This window comes from Octopus sinensis, linkage group LG4 (assembly GCF_006345805.1).
Source record: "Octopus sinensis linkage group LG4, ASM634580v1, whole genome shotgun sequence".
Lineage (NCBI taxonomy): Eukaryota > Metazoa > Mollusca > Cephalopoda > Octopoda > Octopodidae > Octopus > Octopus sinensis.
The window spans coordinates 85,804,281-85,827,023 of NC_043000.1; the positions used below are offsets into that span (position 1 = coordinate 85,804,281).

The 22,743-nt window shown below is 31.6% G+C and overlaps 1 protein-coding gene across 12 annotated transcripts in view; it reads left to right on the forward strand.

Annotated features, from left to right (window-relative positions):
* Positions 1 to 22,743, forward strand: part of LOC115210674 (TBC1 domain family member 5) — an 82,192-nt gene that overhangs the window by 58,836 nt on the left and 613 nt on the right. For 11 of the 12 annotated variants that reach the window (XM_029779336.2, XM_029779338.2, XM_029779337.2 and 8 more), the window contains 11 exons: positions 4,891 to 4,941; positions 5,460 to 5,529; positions 6,008 to 6,177; positions 7,320 to 7,462; positions 9,354 to 9,460; positions 12,254 to 12,320; positions 15,209 to 15,385; positions 16,222 to 16,442; positions 18,717 to 18,816; positions 19,130 to 19,212; positions 20,025 to 22,743. The exon at positions 20,025 to 22,743 is cut by the window's right edge and continues 613 nt beyond it. In XM_029779336.2, coding sequence (XP_029635196.1) covers positions 4,891 to 4,941; positions 5,460 to 5,529; positions 6,008 to 6,177; positions 7,320 to 7,462; positions 9,354 to 9,460; positions 12,254 to 12,320; positions 15,209 to 15,385; positions 16,222 to 16,442; positions 18,717 to 18,816; positions 19,130 to 19,212; positions 20,025 to 20,450 — 1,615 coding nt within the window. In that variant the 3' untranslated portion in view covers positions 20,451 to 22,743. The remainder of the gene's footprint in view (positions 1 to 4,890; positions 4,942 to 5,459; positions 5,530 to 6,007; positions 6,178 to 7,319; positions 7,463 to 9,353; positions 9,461 to 12,253; positions 12,321 to 15,208; positions 15,386 to 16,221; positions 16,443 to 18,716; positions 18,817 to 19,129; positions 19,213 to 20,024) is intronic. The other variant, XM_036502225.1, reaches the window with a different exon arrangement.

The following is a 22,743-nucleotide window of genomic DNA, read 5'->3' on the forward strand; positions in this document are numbered from 1 at the left end:
CTGAGACTATAGATATTATCCAACCATCTTGTTTTTGGTCTACCACTAAGTCTCCAGCTGGTTGGCTCATCTTGAAGAATCTGTTTTGCAAGTCTTTTCTGTGGCATTCTAATCACATGTCCATTGTGTTGGAGCTGTAACCTCTCAGTGTTGAGAAGTAGCAGCTGGACCTGGAGAAACTTCCTGATCTTGGAGTTATGTATCCTTTTGAGTAATGTTACTCCAGAGATCATTCAAAGGAACTCCATTTTGGCTGTTTGTATTTGCAGTTGTACACTTTTGGTCAATGAAGACAGTGTGTTTGGTTTTTTTTTTCCAACCCTGTCTCTTCTGAGGATTGATTGCTGGAGCTGGTGCATTACTATGCCAGCACCTGCAATTCTAATGTCCATTTTAGCCTTCTGCTTATCACTCATGAATACAGCCCTCAGTGATGTTGCATTAACATGCAGAGTGCAGTGAGAAGTCTTTCTTGAGGGGGACCAATGTCCCAGTCTTTGCAATACTAATTCTCATCCCTCCCTGCCTCACAGTATTTCAAAATAATAATAATGAGTGGGTGCAAACACTTAAAAGTTGAAGTTTATTATTTCCCTGTTATTTGATTTTCACAAACAGTTTACATTACTGCAGTTCTGAGGCTGGGCTTCAGCACTTTCTTTATTTCTTTCTAGATAAACAAAATTGAAGTAAATTTCCTTATTTTTTAAAATAAAATTCTCTGCATGTTATTGCTTGTATGAGAAAGTAAAAGTAGATATTAGGATTAAAGTATCAGTGGTGATGATATAAAAAATCCTATAATTTATTTTAAAACTTATACCTATTTTATTGTATGGTATATTTTCAATCTTCTTTTTTGTTATATTATTTCCTCTTTTATTGAGATCATCAATTACTCATTCTCTTTATTTTTACAACACTCCAAACTGTGTTCACATTAGTTGCAATAGGATGATGTTTCAGACCTTTTAGTTTGTATTTTATCTCTCGTAGCTGCACTGGTTGATGGGATTGCTTATTAAATTTGCTTTAGTTGACAATACATCTGAACATTTCAACCATTCATCACATCTTGTCAAGTTGATTATTTTTTAACATAATCCTAACTATAAAAACTGAATCTTTAGGCTGCTTAAATTATTAGTTAGTTATTACTGTCATTTATGTTCAATCATTGAATTGTGGTCAGGCTGGAGCACTGCATTCTATGGATTTGTTGATTACAGTGGTCCCAGTACTTTTAGTAATTGGCACTTTCTTCAAACATCTTGGAAGGATGGAATGTAAAGTAAACCTGGGCAGAATTTAAGCTCAAAACAAAGTGATAGTAACTAAATACTATGAGATATTTTATTTGTTGCTCTACTGATTGTGCCATTCTGACATGTTAAACAATTTAATAAAGATGTTTTTTATTTGCCCATAATACATGATGAGATGGTTCTGGCAAAGTAAACCTTTGTATCAGAACAGACATCCTGCAGTTAGAAGTGTTCCAGTCTATTGTTTGTTGATATTATCTCTGTCCGTAATCTCACAAAGGATCCATTTATACACATAAGATCATATTGTGCATTATATTGAATGTATTCCTCTTTATCTGTTGCATCTTCTGCCACTTTATTGCACAATTTTCAAAAGGAATTGTGAGTGCAATAACAAGAACATAGTTGTAATAGTTATGCATGATAGGGAGTTAAAGAAGGGAGTGGGGTGGGAGAGAGATCATCATCATAATATCTACTTTTTCATGCTTGTATGGGTCAGCTGGAGTTTATGAGGGCAGTTTTTCTAAAATCAGATGCATTTCCTGTCACCAACCCTTACCTGTTTCAGAGTAAGGTAATATTTCTCTATGGCAAGACATGTTTTTACAGAATATTGAATAACATTCATTTACAATAATCACTTGCTGTCTGTCCAAGGACACACGTTCACACACACATACACACATTCACACACACATACACACAGGGCTCCTTTCAGTTTCCACTCACTTTGTCCAAGATTCCACACAATGTGACTGAAAATGGAATCATTCAGCCATGCCTGTGCCTAGCCATGCCTGTACCTAGATCAATAATATTTGAAAACTCAAGCCTATTTTAAATTTAGCTGGTTAAGTGCATTGCTTTATGGCAGAAACAACTGTAAGCTAATGAAGCCAATTATGTGATTCCTGTTCTCTTTTCATTTATTAATATATAGTCTATCATTGAATCACTGATGTACTAACTCCATGTGCAAGTATATAAGATCTTGGGGACATTATTACATTTGATTGCTCAATGAATATTTGGTAAAGAAGGATCATACATAAAGTCTTTTATTGTGACCAAAGAAATTCAAGTACATATTTCATATGGAAATATATTCTAGATGAACTAAAGTTGTGGCTCAGTTCAGACTCTCTCATTTACATGGTTTGTGAAAAATGCAAGTACTTAGTAATTTTCTGTTTATTCCCGCTCTGTGCATTCTTCAAAGACCAGTTTGTTTTGAAATTACAGATGTAGATCATAAATATAAAATTGTTATTTATCATTGATATGGTCTGCAAAATTCATGTGTGGATTTTTACCAAAATTGAAGTACGATGATGATGATTATCATCATCATTTTATGTCCGTTTTTGGTAGGCCTATTTGTGGGGCATAGGCAGAGAGAATTGTATACCATTCTGCAAGACTAGCCTGAGTTTAAGTACTCTATCGCAACAAGAGATAAGAGATATACAGACAGGTAAGAAATAAATTTTAATGAATGCTACAGAATACCTATATATCTATACCTTATGTAGTCAAGAAACAAGGGAAGGAATTATTTTAGAGGAGGAGAGTACAAATTTGGAAGTTATTTGATGAGTTAATATAGAGGTTTACTGTTTATGAAAGGTCATTTTAAGGTCTAGAACAAACAAGGAGGAGTTATTTTGGAGAAAAGTACAAAATAAGTATATACATGTAGCCAAGAAACAAGGTTAGTCATTGTAGGGTTAGAACAAACAAGAACGAATTATTTTAGAGAATAGATGAGTTTGAATGAATGAGAGATTCTTAGCTTAGCTGTGCATATTTGTGAGTGTCATCAGCAAATATATATAGTATTTTTGTACAAGTTTCAAGTAGAGTTTAAATGTTGAATGACCAGTATTTGTTTTCAAATTTTGATATTCAAATCAGAACCAGCATTTCTCAGCAGTTTTACTAACTCTAATTCAACAAATCCTAATTGTATTTTATGAAAAAGTTTATTATAAATTGTATGGAGGCAAAGTGAGTAAATGGATAAGGACTCATGAGCTGTTAGTTCAAATCCTGTTGCAAGCATCTTTTGTTTCTGGCATTGATGCATAATTCTTCAAGCTTCAGTTTACTGACTATTGAGAACAGATAACAAATCTTTCAGAAAGAAAATTCATATTCAGTGGGAATTGTCTCCATTCAGTCAGTGTGGCAATAACTGGAGCACAGTAACATTATTGATAATCAACAAAGAACTAATTTTTTTTCTTCTATTTTTCAATTGTTGGTATAAGCTGGAAGTTCCTTAAAAATCAATAAATTCAACCAGCATCAATAGTCTTATTGGCTGTCTCAATCAGCTTTACATCAACTGACCTAAGGTGTAAAATTAACCACCTGGATATTAGGGAATAACTGTCAAGTCTAGCTTACTTTACATGTCTTATTCAGTTTGGTTGACAACTATTCAACATATTCTATCATTCAGTGCTAAATAATATTACATTTTCTTTACTGTCAAACCCATTGGAAGACCTGTTACCTTCTAGAATTAGATTTACTTCCCAACACCAACATTCAGTTGTGGCATGAAAGCAGTATGTAGTTTTCCAGTTTGACTCAAACAAATATTGTACTATATTGTACCTAAATTTGTTCTCTGTAACCTGTACTCTGTACCACTTAATATGGTACTGTGCTCCAACATAAATTTATTCTATCTTTAACTCTTACACTACACCACTTCATATGCTATGCCTGAACAAAGAATTTAAAATTTCTAAAAGTAGACTTCTTTTGCTTAATTCCAATTAAACAAAACATTTGAATTGACATCCCTGTTCAAATAATTTTATGTTTTGCTCCTCTTCAGTTACTAACATTTGCTTTGTTCCTGTGGAGTTTTTCTTTTTCATTTGCACAATTAATTTTTCTTAACATTTTATTTTCTTTTATATTTTTTCATTCAGTTAATTATTTTTTTATTTTTACCCCTATAATTTCCTCAGGATTATTTTCTGTTTTAATGTTTATTTAATGTAGTGTAGTACATATTCCTCTTCAAAAATAAACCAAACAACTTTTAATCTTAATTTATTTTTTACAGTTTATTTATTTTCCAATTAAACATTTATATTCTTGATGCTCTTATCTAAAATTTTTGTTTGCTCTGTAAAGAACAGTTGTTTACTTATATTTTGTGTATGCTACTTATAAAGCATGTGCATATTTGAGAGAGTGTAGGTAGGTGACTTTTTTTTTTTAATATGTTAAAATTGGGTTGAGTTCAGATTTAATACTTGATTTCTTTTCTAAGTTTTGAATTTATAGATTAAAAAAAAAATTCATTTGGTAACATTTTCCACAATCACATGGGGGAACAACTCTTCCTCTCTTTGGTCTATACCATTATAGATTAGTGAAAACCTATTGCTAATATGTTTATGGAGTGACACCAAAGCTATGTAGAGGTCTTGGAATAGCCTTGTGTTTTAAATTAGATATTTCCTAATATTTTGTTTATTTAGAATTTTAAATAAAGGTCAATGACAATCAGTGAGTATACATTTGTATCAATCTTAAAGATAAAAAGTTAAAATTTGTTTGGACTAAAATAACTTCCTGAATTTTAATTTTCTTTCAGTGAAATGATTCGAGAATTGATGGATCCAATGTTTTTAGAACATGATGCTTAGTGAGTATTGTATCTTATTTTGGTATTTCTGTTGCTTTAAGAATAACAACTCATTAATTTTAGCATCCCCTTTTTTTAATCATGTTACAATGGTACACACGTTTAAATAGCTTAATGGATAAGTTATGTTGACTTTCAGTTCATAGGCCTTCATTTAATCATATCTGTGTGAATTTCATTGTGTAACCTTGTTTTCAATGACAAATGCCAGATCTTGTAGAATATTGTCTCATGAACTGGTGGTCAAATTCAGAAGAAATATGATAGTTATCCAAATTATTCAATTGATCTGAATAAAATGGTAAAGGCTTATTGCTGTAAGAGATAGGTAAAAAATTAAATTACCTTTTCCACATTGTTGGATTCCATTATATCTACCATGGAAAGAAGGCAAAGTAATTTCTGAAGGAATTTCAAATTGGAATGAAATACAATTCCACTGCCTCGCATTCTTTAAATAATCATCAATTCACTTCTTGTTCCTTAATAATATTATTTTAAATATTTCTGTTCTTTAGTGCTATGTTCTGTCAGGTAATGGCAACAGTAGAACCTTGGTATACAACCAAAGATGCTCCAACACCTAAAGTAAGTTAAATTTATTTTTTCATTTTTATTTCATTTAGTTAATGGTCATTTATTTTTATGGGTAGCTTCATTTCTAGCTTTTAGTTTCACTTGCAGGTTTCCATTCTCTATTCCTTTAATCACTATCTAAATTTATTGACTACATTTAAGATTATTTAAAATATTCTTTTAATTTGGATTTCCTGGAAAATTCTAACATTTTAATGCTTTGATCTTCATCTGCATATAACAATGCTGCATAGAAACTTTAGTTCAGTTTTGAGAGCAGTATGAAGAGGAGAAAAAACATTATGCAGAGGGGAGAGAGGAGAACAGTTTGCATGGGGTGGAGAAGAAAGTAAGTTACTCTGATTGTCACTACAATATTTCTTGAGAAATCTAAAATAAGAGGGAAGAGTTTAAGTTGAAATATCATTCTATTTTTTGTGAAGAAAAAGTTTAATAGAGAATATTCGTAATTTATTTTGATTCCTTACAGGGTAAAGATATTTTTAATGTGCAACCATTTGCTAGGCCTCAAGATTTGAATCCTTCCAATGTCATAATTACCAAACTTACTCGAATTCAAGATTATATCTTAAAAAAATATGACGTGGAGTTACATTTACATCTTGAACGACTGGAAATAGTCCCACAAATTTATGGAATGTAAGTTTTGAACCATTCTCTTTATATATAATTGCTATGTTGATGATATATGATGTATAGGGAAACAAATTGTTACAGGATCTCATACACAGTTTTGAAAGATGTAACAAAGTGTATTTACTGTTTTATATTAATCTTCTTAGAAGATAGAAGTAGCAGCTTTTATTTTTATTTATTTATTTATTAAATATTTAATTAATCTGTTGTGTATATGCACACACACATCTTGTGGGTGAAATTGGTTGATGGAAACAACAAAACCTGCTGGATATGTATGTGTCTGTGTGAATGTTTACATTCACACAGACAAATTGTCCATAGTTCCTGCACTTGCAAAAATAAGTGGAATGAAAAATTCACTATGTTAGGCTTTGCATTTATATGTATTCATTTGACAAGGTAGTTTCCATTAGTTTCTATTACTTGAATTGGAATCTACCAAGTTAGGAAATAATAAAAGGTAAAACAGATGAGCAAAATTACAAATGCTATATTTTATCTTTAGATCACTGAAAAGAAATTCATCCACACTTAGTAATCATCATCTTCATTATCATCATTTTAATGTCCACTGTTTCACACTTGTCTGGGGTCTAACGAAATTTGTTGAGGCAGATTTTCTATAGCCCAATGCTCTTCTTGTTGCCAACCCTTACCTATTTTGAATAAGGTAATATTTTCCTTAGTCTTTTCAATATAACCAGCACAATGGCTGGACACAATTTCTAAGAAGACTATAAACAAATAACATCACTTGTTGGACAATAATGTCCTGTTTACAAGTAGCACACAATATCAAATAAGGATACACAAACACATGGCCTCTTCTGCATATATGACAAACTTCTTTCAGTTTCTGTATATTAAATTCACTCACAAGACTTTAATTAACTTGGAGCTATAGTGGAAGTCAGTTGTTAAAGGTGCCATGCAATGGTACTGAAGATGAAGCCACATGATTGGGGAGTGAAATTCTTTACCACATATTTTGTTGTTTTCAAATAATTCTTTTTGTAAGATAGAATTCTAATCTTTGAACCCATATGGTTTGCATCAATTTCTGAAACTCAATTCATTCATACAATTTCACATTTTAAAAAGATTTTAGTTTCAATTTCATCCCATGATTTTGTATCTTTCAGTCGCTGGGTGAGACTTCTATTTGGCAGAGAGTTTCCAATGCAAGATCTATTAATGCTGTGGGATGCCATTTTTTCTGATGGAATTGGCTTTGATCTAGTTGATTATGTATTTGTCAGCATGTTGCTATACGTACGTGATCTATGTAAGTCTATTTCTTCTTCTTTCAATCAGAATAATTATGAAATGGCATTTAAATGCTATGTTTTATAACAATGTGTTTGTGTGTGTGTGTGTGTATATATATATATATATATAAAACAAAACTGGAGAATGGAGAGTTGGTTTATAAATTATTTATGTCATCTTGCACATGTTTTGATGAAGATAACGGTTGAATTCTGCAATCTGGGTTAGATAAGATTTGTAGGTCATCACTTCACCAGTTTTTTTTTCTTTATCCCCTTTCTTATATATAAAGAAAAGCTGGCCAGTATCACACCTTTTGGTGTGAATTGCTGATGAAGTGAAGATTTACAAAACTTTTCTGGATTGCATAATTCTGCCATTATCTTTTCTGAAATGTGTAGAATGATGTAATTAATTTATGAACTGACTTCCGAGTTTTTTCCCCTATATATACTCTGCAATCTTTCTAAATTTTAACTTCAGTTTTCTCTTTCAATGTATAAAGATACACACAGAGTTTTAAATACTGGTTTATGTCATGCAATTTAACTCACACTATACAATTATATAGTCTGCAAAATTAATCAAAAGAGAACTACTTGCACATTTACACAGAAGGAGAGTTCTCTATTGGTATTGATCATATATATATATATATATATTAAACCTGATATATATTAAAGCTGCAAAATTATCACAGAACTCAGTTTCACATTCCTGCTCATCACACAGTGGTAATGAAAACTCATCACAACTGTCCGAATGAGAATGTGAAACTCTGAGTAACAATTCTGTGATAATTTGGCAGCAAAAGGCATTTTACCCTACCTTTGGTATTTGAGTACTATTTTTTCTTCCTTGTTTTACACTTATGTGGTCGCCTCTGTGTGTGCGTATAATATGAATAAATTCTTTTTTTTTTAATATCTTTAAGCCTACACACAAAGCTATTAATAATAGCCTGTAAATATTGGGTTGAAAATCTTTTTTGGATTGAAAAATTTGAAGGCTGCTTGTGGGACTTGAACCATATTAGAATGCTTGTCATGTTTACAAATGTGGGTTTGAGACCTACGAGCAGCCTTCAATTTTTCACATCCAAAAAGGATTTTCAACACAATATTTACATGCTATTTATTTATAGCTTTGTGTGTGTGCTTTGAGATATTCCAAAAAAGAATTCATGTTCTCTTGAATGTTTATAAAATTCTTATGAATGCAACTGTGTGTGCGTGCGTGCTCATATTTGTATTTAATTAGTAGCTGGGTAATTATTCATTATGTAACTGATGTTTGCTTCACCATGATTTGGCTCTTCAAGTATTACTTTATTATTTTGTTTTCCATTTATTTATGTTGCCACTTCAAAACACAAACGAAAGTCATTTGTTTTCACTAATTTTGAATTGCACTATATGCTTCATTGCCAGTTATATTAGTGTTATTACTGTGTGTGTGTGTTATTTCTACATGTATGATTAAGCATGTGCACAACATTATAAACACAGAAATTATAACACTAACATAACAAGCAATGAAAACATCATGCAATTCAAAAATAGAGATAACAACCTCCTTTATTTTCATTTGTATTTTTAAGAAGCAACTTAAATGGATTACAAAGTAATATCTGAAGAGTTGAATCACAAGGAAACCAATGTAGTGATCAACTGTCCAGTGTGTATATGTGTGTGTTTATACATACACACACACACAAGTAATCCAAAAAATAAAACAATATGTTTTGAGCAAAGCTCTTCTTCAGAAACAGGAGACAGAGGAAAGTCTAAGAGAAAAGGAAAACGGAGGAAAAACACACACACATACACACAGATATATTTATACATACTGCTCCTTATTATTATAGCTTATGATAAAAAAATATTCATTTTCTTGAATAATTGTAGTACTAACCAGTGATTATCCAAACTGTATGAACACTTTAATGCGATACCCTCCTGTTGGTGATGTACATTATTTTGTTGACAAGGCCCTTTATCTGCGAGAACCAAATGTAAGTATTTGAAACCTGTTTGTTCATAATTTCTTTAGAATGTCATTGTTTAACATCCACTTTTCCATACTTGCACTTGTCGATGGAAATCATCGAGGCAGATGTCTTTTCTGTTGTCAACCCCTATCTGTTTTCAAGCAAGATAATAATTTCTCTTTGATCTGACATGTTTTTTTACAGAAGACTGAAAACATCACTTCTATAATTGTGATGACTGTTCACAACGATCATGTGATGTCAAGACAAGGGTACACCTATGCAAACATACACACACACATACATAATAGACTCACTTCAGTTTTTGCTTAGCATTTATAAGATTTGGTCAGCCTGGGACTATAATAGAATACACTTTTCTAAGGTTCAGTGGGACTGTACTTGAGACCACATGGTTGGGAAGCTTACTATGTAAACAGTAAAAAATACCAGTAATGAAAGTTTTTATTAAACCTAAAACATTTATCTAGTTTTGTTATTCTTGATATAAAATGAATGTTGTTACTCAGCATGACCTGATTGGATAGTGGTTCTGATAGAAATTTTGTGAATCAGTTTATTTATTTATAACCAAGTTATATATACCTACATATATGTATGTGTGTGACATGTGGAATAACTATATGCTTTGCATTTATATTGTACAATATCAGTGAAACCCAGATTATGAACATCTAAGTTTTAATGTTTCTCTAGAAATAGTAATACTCTCTGGTATATCTACCCTGTTGATCTCTTTAAATAAAATTCAAGACTGGAATGAAAAGCCCTACTTTAGTCTTTTCTAATTTTATGTGGTTGTCTAATGGAATGTTGTGAAAGTTGTAATGATTTAGTCATGTCCTGCATATGAATGAGTAGAGGTAGTCAAAGGTGACACTCAATATGTCCAAAGGACATATATATACACACACTCAGCTGGTAAAAATGAGTTGTAGCTGTAATTGAAAGGGGCCAGCCTTGTCACATTCTGTGTGAGGCTGGATTTCCCTGAGAATTACATTAATGGTATGCATTAAAAAAAAAAAAAAGCAAGCTGGCAGAAACGTAAGCACGCCGGGCAAAATGTGTAGCCGTATTTCGTCTGCCGTTACGTTCTGAGTTCAAATTCCGCCGAGGTCGACTTTGCCTTTCATCTTTTTGGGGTCAATAAATTAAGTACCAGTTACACACTGGGGTCGATGTAATCGACTTAATCCATTTGTCTGTCCTAGTTTGTCCCCTCTGTGTTTAGCCCCTTGTGGGTAGCAAAGAAATAGGTATGCATGTCTGTGGAGTACTCATCCACTTGTGAGTTAATTTTTCAAGCAGACTGTTCCCTTGATCAGATAAACAGGAACCTTGTAACTGACGGAGTGCCATTTTTAAAAAAGAGTGGAAAAGGATATGTTCCATATCATTAGGCAAAAATGTCATGTGTTTAGTATAAGCAGTGAAAGCTAAGATGAAATAATTGCTATTCTGTCATGTAGTGACTTCACCCTCGACTCGTGCTCAGTTTAATAACAGCCTGTTTAATAACTGTTTATCTGGAGGTTTGACCTCCAGATCTGTAAGACCCACAAATGCTGCTGTCAGGACCGGATTAAGATCCATAGTGACCCTAATGACTAAAATGATTTTCCTGCCCCTATATTGAATCTTTTTTCATTTTCTTTCAACCACTTGAAGGTTTATCTTGCTCTAGTCCACTCAGCTGGCCAAAATGAGTTGTAGCTGTAATTCAAAGAGTCCAGCCTTATCACATTCTGTGTGAGGCCGAATTTTGCTGAGAACTATGTTAATGGTATGCATCTCTGTGGAGTACTCAATCACTTGTGCGTTAATTTTATCCTGTTTGGTAATGAAAAGTGAAAGTGACATTCAATATTTGCTGTAGTTATTTGTCTTTGATTTAGCAATGTGTCTATGTATCAGTTTACTCTGAAAATACTGATAAACATTTAAAAACGCAACAAGGAATGCCACCTTGCTTTCAGTCACCACTCACTGTCTCGCTCACTCTTTCTCTTTTACTTCCTTTCTGTCCCTCCCCTCTCTTCTGTTTAACACTTTTTATTTCTCTTATTCTTTGTACCTTGCCCTTCAACCTTTTTACCTCTTCCTTTGAAGTGTGACACACACCACAGGTATGTACGTACAAAAACAAAACATTAGAGTATTATTGATAATCTTTGTCTTTAATTCATTAAAAGAAGAATAACTCAGATTTTACTCATTAGACTTAGGTTGTTTAATAACATAAAGGTTTGACAACTCTCTTTGTAATTCCTCATTGAAATGGAAGCTTCCAGAAATAACTTTATTCATATCAAATCAAAGAAATGTTGGATTTTAATTTTAGATTTTTGCTAGTTTTTTAAAAATTCAAAATCAAAAAAAATTTGATGCAGTTAACCAAAATTTTTTTTTTTTTACATATCCTTTCTACTGGAGGCAGAAGACCTCAAATTTTGGTGGGGACTAATCTATTACATTGACCCCTGTTTTTCACTGGTACTAAATTTATCCTGGAAGGATGAATGACAATGTCAACCTCTGTGAAATTTGAACTCAGAATGTAGTGGCAGATGAAGTACTGTTAAGTATTTCATCCAGCATGTAAATGATTCTGCCAGCTTGCTGCCTTACATTCAATTAATAATAAATTAATGGTAATCAATTTAGTTTATTTGAAAATCATGCAGTTAAGTAACAGTGTGTAATTGACTGCACTAACTTTTAGTCTTTCATGAACAACAAAATACTTAAATCTGATATAATGGTCAAAATTGTTTTTAAAACTATTTTATGCAGCAATATCCTAAACCTCCAGCTTACAGTTACCAAACGGTCAACCAAGCCCAGCCTAGCAGAAATAAAGGTATGTTAAGAAACAATTTATGAAATTTTTGTTTTTAAATTTTCTATTGTATATAATCGGGTTTCTTTTTGTGATGCGTTAAAAAGCAAGCAAAAAGAAAAAAAAAAAATTTCATGTACACACATAGCTTTCCTCTACTGACTTAATTCAAAATATGTTTTATTTTTAAATTGGTTTATGTATGCTTAACAACGAATTTTTATACTTTTATTTAAGTACCTTAAAAATATACAATCTATAGAAATGTGTATCACCACAAAATGATATGAGAATCTGTTGTTTATGATCCATAAATATGTATACAATGTTGAGTAGAATTAGATAGTGACTACAATTTAGTAATTGGCTTTGTTTTGCATTTTTTTTTTTTAATGAAATGACTTTTGGCATAAATTGTCTTTATTTTCTTAATGATAACTGTTAATATTTAAATATAAAATATATCTATTTGAATTTAAAGCTACTACTAGTAACTAAGTATTAATACTTAATCTTAGATTTGCTTAGCTATATTTGATTTTAAATTTATTGAAATGCTATGGATTCTGTTTAGAAAAAACTCTGAGACAGATTATAATATTGTTTACAGTTTTTAGTTTCATCTGTTTTCAACAAAGTCTGTGAATCAGTTAACCAGTCAACTTCAAATGGAAAAGTTGTTACATTCTTGGAGATTGGAACTTTTAAGTGATTGAAACTTGTCATTCTAAAAAACTAAATCTTTAGTTTTGGAAATTAATTTTTTCTTGGCATTAATGTTATAACCTAAAATTTTTTAAGAAAAAAAAAAGTTATAGTTTTGTTTTATTAATTGTTTTGCTTGCTTGTTCTTCAACTAATCATGCTAACTTGCCTTCTAGTCATCATCATCCTTATGTTGCTAGATCCTCACATCTGTGAAGATACATGGTCTAGTAGTTTGCACTCATAATTGCAAAATCATGGTTTCAATTCCTAGACTGGGTGATGCATTGTGTTATTGAGCAAAAACACTTCATCTCACATTACTCTGCAATCACTTTGACACCTGATGTGTGGTACACTGTGCACCTGTTCAGGTAACATCGATTTGATGGAGGGAGGGAGCTAATGTACAGCACATTTTTTATCATTATAAACAAATCATTTGTTGAATATTTATATGGTCATCTTCAACGTGAGTGTCTATCATGTTACTAGATGCTCTTGATGAGGTTTTTAATTCCTGGGTGAAATTAAAAAGCTGCCTAGTAATTTGTTGATGTCTCTCTTGCACACGTTTTGCAAATTTGAGAAGTTCTTTCAGTATCTACATTTCCTATTAGAGACCTCAATACTAAAAACAAGTTACTGATTGACCATCAGTTATTGGTTAATCTGATTATTCTAAAGGCATCATCATTTGTACTCTTCATTAAAGTAACATTTTCCCTAACTTTGCATGGATTAATGTGCCACTTTGTTAAAATATGCAGTTTTAGTGATACAGTAAACCATCTTACAATTCATATGTCAGTACTTTATAATGTTATATATTTTAAATTGTTAGAATATCAAACACAATTGTTAAAAAAAAGAAGCTGTATTGAGAAATAATTTTAAATCATTTTATGAGCCTATTCCTCATGAAATATACAACTTTCTATTCATGTTAAAAATAATCAAGAATTTTGACAGGTTCAGGAAGTGATGTTTTTCATTATTAAGCTGTGTATTTGGTGAATAAATGGATTTTTTATAAAATTATGGTGGAAGATTTTAATTTAAATATAAATATTTTAAATTAGAAGATTTTGTATCTTAGAACTAGAGTTCTCAAAACATGTCCCAAAAAGGGTTGAATAGGACAACATGCGATTGATTTCAAATTTTGGTACAAGGTCACCAATTTCTAGTTGGTGAATATGTCAATTACATCAATGCCAGTGCTCAGCTGGTACTTATTTTATTGATCTTGAAAGAATGGAAGGCAAAGCTGACCTTGATGAAATTGGAACTTAGAACACAGACGGACAAAATGTTGTTAAGCATCTTGCCTGGTGTGCTAGCAATTCTGCCAGCTTGCCACCTTAACAAAAGATTGTATGTTTCCACAGAAACTGGTCAAGGCAAAAATTAAGGACACGTTTCTAGATCCAATTAGTCTCTTTAGTGTATTGTTTTTCCTTTTAATCATATGGAAATACCACAGATATGTAACTTGTTAGTGTATATCTTCATACCAATATCAGGTTATGATGTAAGATGATTTTAAGAAAATGGCCTTTGATGAATATTTTTGGTAATAATTTCAGAAATAGATAAGAAATATTTTAAAGTATTATCTGAAACTAATTATTTCATCTGACTCAGCACGTTATGATTATTTTGTTGGAGAATCAGTTTCAGCATATTGTTGGTAATTATTTTATCCATATTCCTAGTTTTCAAATAACAACGTAGGAAATGTTGTTTAATCTCTGTGTGTGCAGCTTCATAATTAGTTGACTTCCATGAATCTGTTTGAAAAGCAATTATTTGCATTCTTAACACTAACTGCTACTACTTACATTGTAATTTTCCTCAATATATTTAACCTTAATTTTAAAATAGTTACAAAAGGTTTAACCTGCTAACCTTAGATGTACAAAATATCTGCCTTTATAGAAATTAGACTTATTTTAATATTGGGGACTTGTCATAATCTGTACAGAAACTGGCACCTTGTCTGAAGTTTGAGAGATTTCACATTATGCTGTAGAAACAAAACAATATTTGCTTGTATTGAAAATATAACAAACTCCTAATAACCATTTTGCATAAATTGTTGATAACACAACGCTTTCTTTTTTTTTTTCTTAAAACAAAACCTATTAACATTTCTTTTCTGATCTGCTTTAACTATTTGCACTAACAACACTTGACTGCAGTTTCTACCAACAACAATGCTTCAGCTAACAAATCTCGCAGCTCTGTGATGACTGGCTTTTCTTCCTTGACTCGTAAGATCAATAACCGTCCACGAACTCTCTCTGTAAGAAATAGTCCAAAAAAAATGACCAAATCGTCCAGTGAGCCAATGAATCTTCAAACTGACATATCTCCAGGTAAATTTGCTATCTCTTGCAGTGCTACCATATTCCATGTGCTTTCAAATGCAATTAGAGAAGAAAATGTTCATGTTGGTTTTATTTCAGATGCTATTTACAAAAGAGATTCTGTGATTACAAGGCTAGTTAATAAAGGATTTTGGTTTCTGGATTTGTCATGTTGATGCCTCTGTTACAAATGTTTGGTAAATTCGAGAAGTTCCTTTCAATAGCTTCTCTTGGTAGTATGGCTCTCATTTTTGGCAAGTGTAGAAGTACCAGTTATTGTTTGAAAACATTTGCCATCATTTACCTCCAGTTATTGGTTAATAAACATTTACATATCTTAGAAAGTCTAACACTGCAGCTTTTAGAACAAGGATCATCTCATTGACTATTAATACTCAGTTTAGAGAACACCATAAGTAAAGCCAATACATATGTATAACCTTCCAGAAATACATAAACCTGAAGCCTGCCAAAGACCTAGCTTCAGATGCTGGTACTTAATATGCAATATTTTTTTTGGCCCTGAGTTTAGAAGTAAAGGTTCTTGTGTCCAGTACAGTCTGGTGCAATGTACAAATCCAGGAACAAAACACTTCATGACAATTGCAGGTTAGGCTAATTGAAACAGTGTATATGTATATATTGTTTCTTCTCTAAACATGTAGTTCATAGTTGTAAAATTTATAATATTGACTATAGTGTGTACTGCTCTAGTGCCTCTGTCTTATATGAAACTTACTTTATATGAAATTTTATAATGGTATACGCTCATCGTATCTGTGTGTGATTTACTGTGAAATATATATTGTCATATTTAAGTTGTTGTAATGACTTCTTCATTTCAGTTACCCCTCCTTGTCAAGAGAAGAGAGGATCAACTGCAAGCCTGTCCAAAGTAGAGGATACAATGCTGCGATCAACCCCTTCAGCATCAAGCTTAATGCCTCGTTCTGTGGCTTCTACTCCTGCTGGTTATAGTCCAGATGATAGTCATACTAGTAGTCCAACACGTTATGCTTCCTTGCCTTCAAAGGGACGAATGAAATCAAAGAGAACCACAAGACATGTAATATTTCTAATTTTTTTTCCTTTATTCATTTCTATTTTCTGTTGTTATTATTACTCAATAGTTTGGAGCAAGTTTGAGAAATATGGCTTTTGAACAGTCACTGAGAAGCAAATGACAAAAATAATTCAGATCCATGAGGGTTTATCAAAGCAGTTATTCATTTTAGTGTCTGTGTAGGATGGATAAAGGTTCCCAGTAAAGATGTCTTGTATGACAAGCCATTAAGATCTAAATTTATCGGTTTTTATTTTCATGGTATATATGAAAGACACATTTTCAAAAATATATCTGAAAGATTACCAAATTCTGTTGGAAAGACTACTTAGCCAGTGCTTCTCAGACTTTTTAAACTGTTGCTCTTTTTCTTTTACTAACATTTTTTTCAGTGCCCTCTTGCTAAGATCCAATGCTCCCCTCTCCATTTATGTATACATGATTTAGTTCTGGGTACTAGTCTGACTGCTTACCACAGCACCACCCTACTATAAGTGAATATTATAAACATTAGGTGATCTATGTATGTATAAATATTTAAGCCTAAAAACTTTTTGCTGTTTATTTATTCACATTTCAAAATTTATTATTATTGTTGACATTGCTGTAGTTAATGTGATTGTGGCCAACAAGCAGCCTATCTTAATATTTCAGTAAAAACTTTTTTTTAAGTTAATATTTGAACACAAGACGGACTTGAAAACTGTAGAGATGTATTTAGCATCTCATATTACCCCACTTTATTCCCAGTACCTGAATAAAATTTTACATTGTTCACCAAGGAGTAATATTGCATGAAGTATAGAAGATGTTGGGGATTTAGAAGTTATTAATATTGTAGTAATATCATACTTTTATTTTTCAAAATTAAGATAAAGTTCTTTTTTAATCTAATCTAAAATATACCCTCCTTCATTTTCTACAATGCTCTTCCATCTATCTGGTAGACTTGCAAAGCCCCTCTTCCAAAATTCACTTCTTGACAAAAAATACTCTTCCAGTACTTTCCTGACCTCATTACAGAATTCATTTTTTTTGTGTCCAAATGATTTTGAAGATTGCGGAATAAATGATAATCAGATGGGGCCTAGCATTATCCTGATGGAAGAACAGCTTTCATCTTGAAATCAAAGATGGTCGTTTTTCTTCTAATGCTGACTTAAACCATTGGCAGTAGATCTCCTTTGTTATTGTTTGGTTTGGGTTTAAAAGTTCAAAGTGGACTAAACCTTTCCTATCCCACCAAACAGATAACACCTTACATGGATGAAGACCTCCTTTAGCCTGAGGTATTGGTGTTTCTCCTTTTCCTGCCCACTGTATTTGGCACTTGACATTTTTATAGAGAAACCATTTCTCATTACTAGTCACTATTTGATCCAAAAAAGGTTCATTCCTGAGATGTTACAGCAAAGAGGAGTATACATTCACTCTCTGTATGTGATTAGACTCGAGATAGTTTGTGAGGAACCCATTCACTCTCTGTATGCGATTAGACTCGAGATAGTTTGTGAGGACCCCATTGTCCCAATTTGCTGACTTTTCTGATGGCATGCAGGTATCGATGAATGGTTGAATGATCAAATCCAAGCTTCTCTGCTAGTTCCTCAACAGTTACAATGGGATTTTGTTCCACTAGGGTTTGCAGGATGTTCTTGTCAAGCTCTACAGATCTTCCAGGATGAAGCTTGTCTTCTAGGCTATAGTTTCTGGCTCAGAATTTCAGGAACCATTGTTAACACTGGCTTTCGTTTATTGTCCAATCCCATATATTGTATTAATATTCCTTGCACTTTCCATTGCATTATTGGCCTCATAAAGCAAAATACACCAAATATGCTCCTTTGTCACTTCCATTACAGCTTTGAAAAAATAACTGTTAAAATCAAACTGCACTCTTCAAAACTTGCACCAAGAATAAGTACTAGGTAAAAATTACTCTCTGCTTTTATTGCAAGTTGATGCAGGTAGTTTATCCTGTCCTTCTCCAACTTTTAGTTCATGCAATTGAAAAAAAATACACATTATGGGATGATTTAATATTTTCACAATCTAATTTGTTACTGTTATTAAAATATCCCTCATTGTTACAATAATTTGCTATTATGTCATTATCTTTCATTTTCTTTTGATACTGTACCAGAGAAAATGATTAATTTTAATTTTAAAATATTGTTTTTTTTTTTCTTTCCTTTTTAAATTGCTGCAGAATTTAAAATGAGACAAACTCTTAATCATTCTGATATTATTAACAAAATATCTTATCTATTTATTCAGGAGCAAGATATCAATACCAAGATGGCTTATGTTCAAGGTAAACTGAATGAGTTTGAAGCAATGTGCAAATATTGTGCTAGTAAACTAGATATTCACATTGGTAAGTAGCTTATAGAAAATACTTTTATAATCTTTATATAGTTAATTTTAAAATTTACATTTGATTGTTATCAGAATGAATAATGACTTATGCAGTAATTTAATAAAGTTTGTCATAAATAGAATTCAACATTGCTTTTTGCTGAACAAAAAATATAATTTTGTGGTACAATTTGACATTAATATATGATAAACAAGAACAGTTTAACTATATTTATGTCTTATGTTTTACTTAAAAATTAACAACAAAACATTAAATTAGTAAAAGTAATATTTTTAGATGATTTATTTATTTTTTGTTATTCATTTTTCAGAAAATTTACAAGACATATTACATGCACAAACACTTTCTGTAGGAGAAGATGAAGTATTGTTATCAATTGCTGGAGTAAAACAGGTAATACCCTTTCACATTAATATCTATTACATGTGTAATAATTATCAGTGAGTCTTTTGTAAAATAATGACTTTGGATTGTCAATTTCCTGTGTGGGGAAATCTATGGATAAGTGAACATCCATCAAAAACTTCACACTTCTGTGTTGTGGTGTGTCCATTGTTTTGTTTGTTCTCTTATGCTGGTATGAATTTGAGGCATTGTTTTACAGCAACCTCCTTGATTTTAACTTTTACCTGTTTTTCAAGTAAGAGATCTCTTAATTTCATCCAGCCTCAAAAGCATGAAGTGAACAGATGATTTATTGACAAGTGCCAACAACAACAACAACACCACCTCTTGGACAGTGTGACCTTTGAATAAACAGATGCATATGTAAACAAATGGACAAACACATGTGCCTGTGCATACACCCATATAACAGGCTTCCTTTTCAGTTTTCTTCTACCAAATCCATTGGAGAGGCTTTCATTGGTTTGCAGCTGTAGTAATCACTTGCCCAAGGTGCTATGCAGTAAGGCTGAACCAAAAAACATGTAGTTGAGAAGTGAACTTGTCAACGCATAGCCATACTTGTGTGTGTGAATAACTTGTATGTAACTCACAATGCTTACAGGATCCCTAACTTAGTTCTACCAAAGAAATGACTCACGATTGCTTGCTTTAATTGTGCAATTCCAAATAACTTCACCAATGTCTGAAAGAAAATACCACCACTATATTTTCTTTAACATTAAATGTTGTGTATACTTTGCTTTTATTTACATACAATGTCTTCCTTTTGTGTCATAGATAAAAATATTTGTTTCTAGGTACGAGATATTTTGAAAGGAACCTTGAAGTTTTCACGTAATTTGTTGGATGAAGATAAAATTGAGATTACAGATAATCACTACAGGGAGGAACCTTGTATATTGACACCAGATTCCGATGTAGTTGATTCCGCTGCTGCTGCTGCTACACATCGAGAGAATGAACTGTTTGGTCGAGCATCTCTCTATGACTATAAAAGAATGTCTCGTTTGAAAGGGGTTTACAGTAATGACAACTCACCATCTCACATGAATGAAATAACTAGCCGTGAAGTTGAACTTGTTTCTTATGTTCCTCAAGATCAAAATGGCGCTGCCGATCCTGTGAATTGTGTTGATGCTGACACAGGAGCCTATCAGAGGACTAGACATTCAGAATATGGCTGTCATTCACATCAATATGATACAAACACCAGAACTTCATGAAAAGTTTTTTTTGTTTTCTTCACCAATTTTGTTTTATTACTTTTCATGGTTTCTTATAAACTTGAACAGATGGCTTCATCATTTCTAAAGTATCAGTTCCTCTATTGTTCTTTTTTTTTTTTTTGAAAAAAGATTCAGCAACTTTTTAATGTTTTCAAAATGAAGGTATTTGTTAGAGTTTTGATCTTAAAATTATTTAAGCAGCATTAAAAATTTTAACTGGTATTTTCATTTAAATTTGAGTAAAAATACATAATTTTTTCATGTTCTACAATTGTTGTTGGTACAGATGGGTCTTATTAAAATGGTACACAACCAGCTGTATCAGTTGTATAAGTATGCAAAATGAATCCTAAGTTAAATTGTAAAACTATGTTTTGTTTTTCTTGGTCATGGAAGAGAAAATATCTATCTTGATAAAAAAAAAATCCTTGTGTTGTATCTCTAGCTATTGTTAATGCTTCAACCAAAGTGTGACAGTAGCTAGCTGTAGATTGTTGTATTTATTAAACTTGGTCTAAACATTTATTAAATATGTTCAATGCAATGAGGACCCTCATTGAGTAATAATAACTATAAACAATATGCCTTTGCTTTGGTTTAAAATGTGTGAGCTGGCTCTCACTGTTTCCTTGTTATGTGATTGATTTACTCTGATATACTTGTGAGCTGATGTAATAAAAAAAAGTCCTTAATATTATTTGACTTAAATTTCCTTGCACAAAAACTTTCTTTGGGGAAATTAGTTTAAATTTAATATAAAGATGGCCAGTTTGACAGCAGAGTTATTATGACCACTTCAAGTTGCTTTTTATCTGTGTTAGAAGTTAGCAATGAAATGTTTTGTGTCAGACATAATCATTTTGAATTTATGAAATATGAAGCAATATTACTAAAAATATAATTTTATAAATAATTTTTTTGTGGGATGGGGGAAGAGGGAACAAAAAATATGAATCCAAATTTGAAAAATAAAATATGAGAGTACAGTATATTTTTTATTTATTCCACAGCTGATATATATATATATAAAATTATTCTCATTTTAATATCTATCATGTGAGCTATGTAAACTTTTTAATTTTTATATTTTATTCTAATGCCTTTTATATTCCATGTTATTTCTCATTCAATGAGAATATTTTCCTATGACAGCAAAGATTTTGATAATTGCTTCAAGACTTCTTGGTTAAAAATTTGCTGTGATTTTAAGGACAGTCTGTTACTTTTGGAGGAAAATTTAAATTTAAGATGATAAAATACTCTTGTCTGGTCTGATGATCTTACTTCAGATGCTCGATGTTTTGATATTTTAATTGCAAAATGCTTCGAGTGATCTTAATTTAGTTGTCTTGGCAGTTTTTTATTATTATTATTATTCTATCATAGTTCTGCTGAATATGAATTACTGGATTTGTAATGTGGCTCAGTGAATACATTAATGGAATGGTAGAAAAGATTGGTGAATATGGTGAAAATAGATATAAGGGGATGGCGACTGAAGTATAGATAGGGCTGATAGACCAAGTGAAAAGTCTATAAAACAGGAGTTTAATTGATATGAAAATGAAAGAAGAGGCACAACAATGATTATTGACTATTAGGAGAAAGTTCTGAAGGATATATATCATCTATCAATTTATAGATAGATAGCTAAGTGGATAAGACAGTGTGAACTCTAAATTGAGACCTTGATTATTTTATTTTCTTTGTTGTCTGTCTATTCCTAATACAACTGAAGACTTAAAAGACAATCTGCCAAGTAAGAATTGCAAAATCTAAAATCAATTTCAAGTGAAAAATGAAATTTATCATTTAAACTTAGAGATAAGAAGAAATAATGTTGAATTCAGTCAAAAACTTCTGCAAAATGTTAGTTGCAATGATGTATAGACTTGAGTTATTATGGTTAGCTGAATTGCTGTAAAGAATTTGAGAGAGAGAATTTGTTGCCATGGAATAATTTTTGGTGCCTCACTGTGTTGTAGTGACAAAGTATAGTAGAATAGTAAAAAAATTATAAGAGTACAGAGAGATAACTTAGAATATTTTTTACCATGAGAGTAGGGTATGAATTGAGGGAAATTTGACTGCTATTTCAAGACTATTGAATATTAAGGAATATTTGAAACCATTTTCATATTTCATTACAGTGTAAGTACTTTTAACCATATTTTAAAAATTATTTCAGTTGATAAATCACTAGAAAACAAAGAAGAAATACAATACTTGGAGTAAACAATTAAAATAGGAACAATTATAGTTTACTTTTTTTTTTTTTTTTTTGCAGATT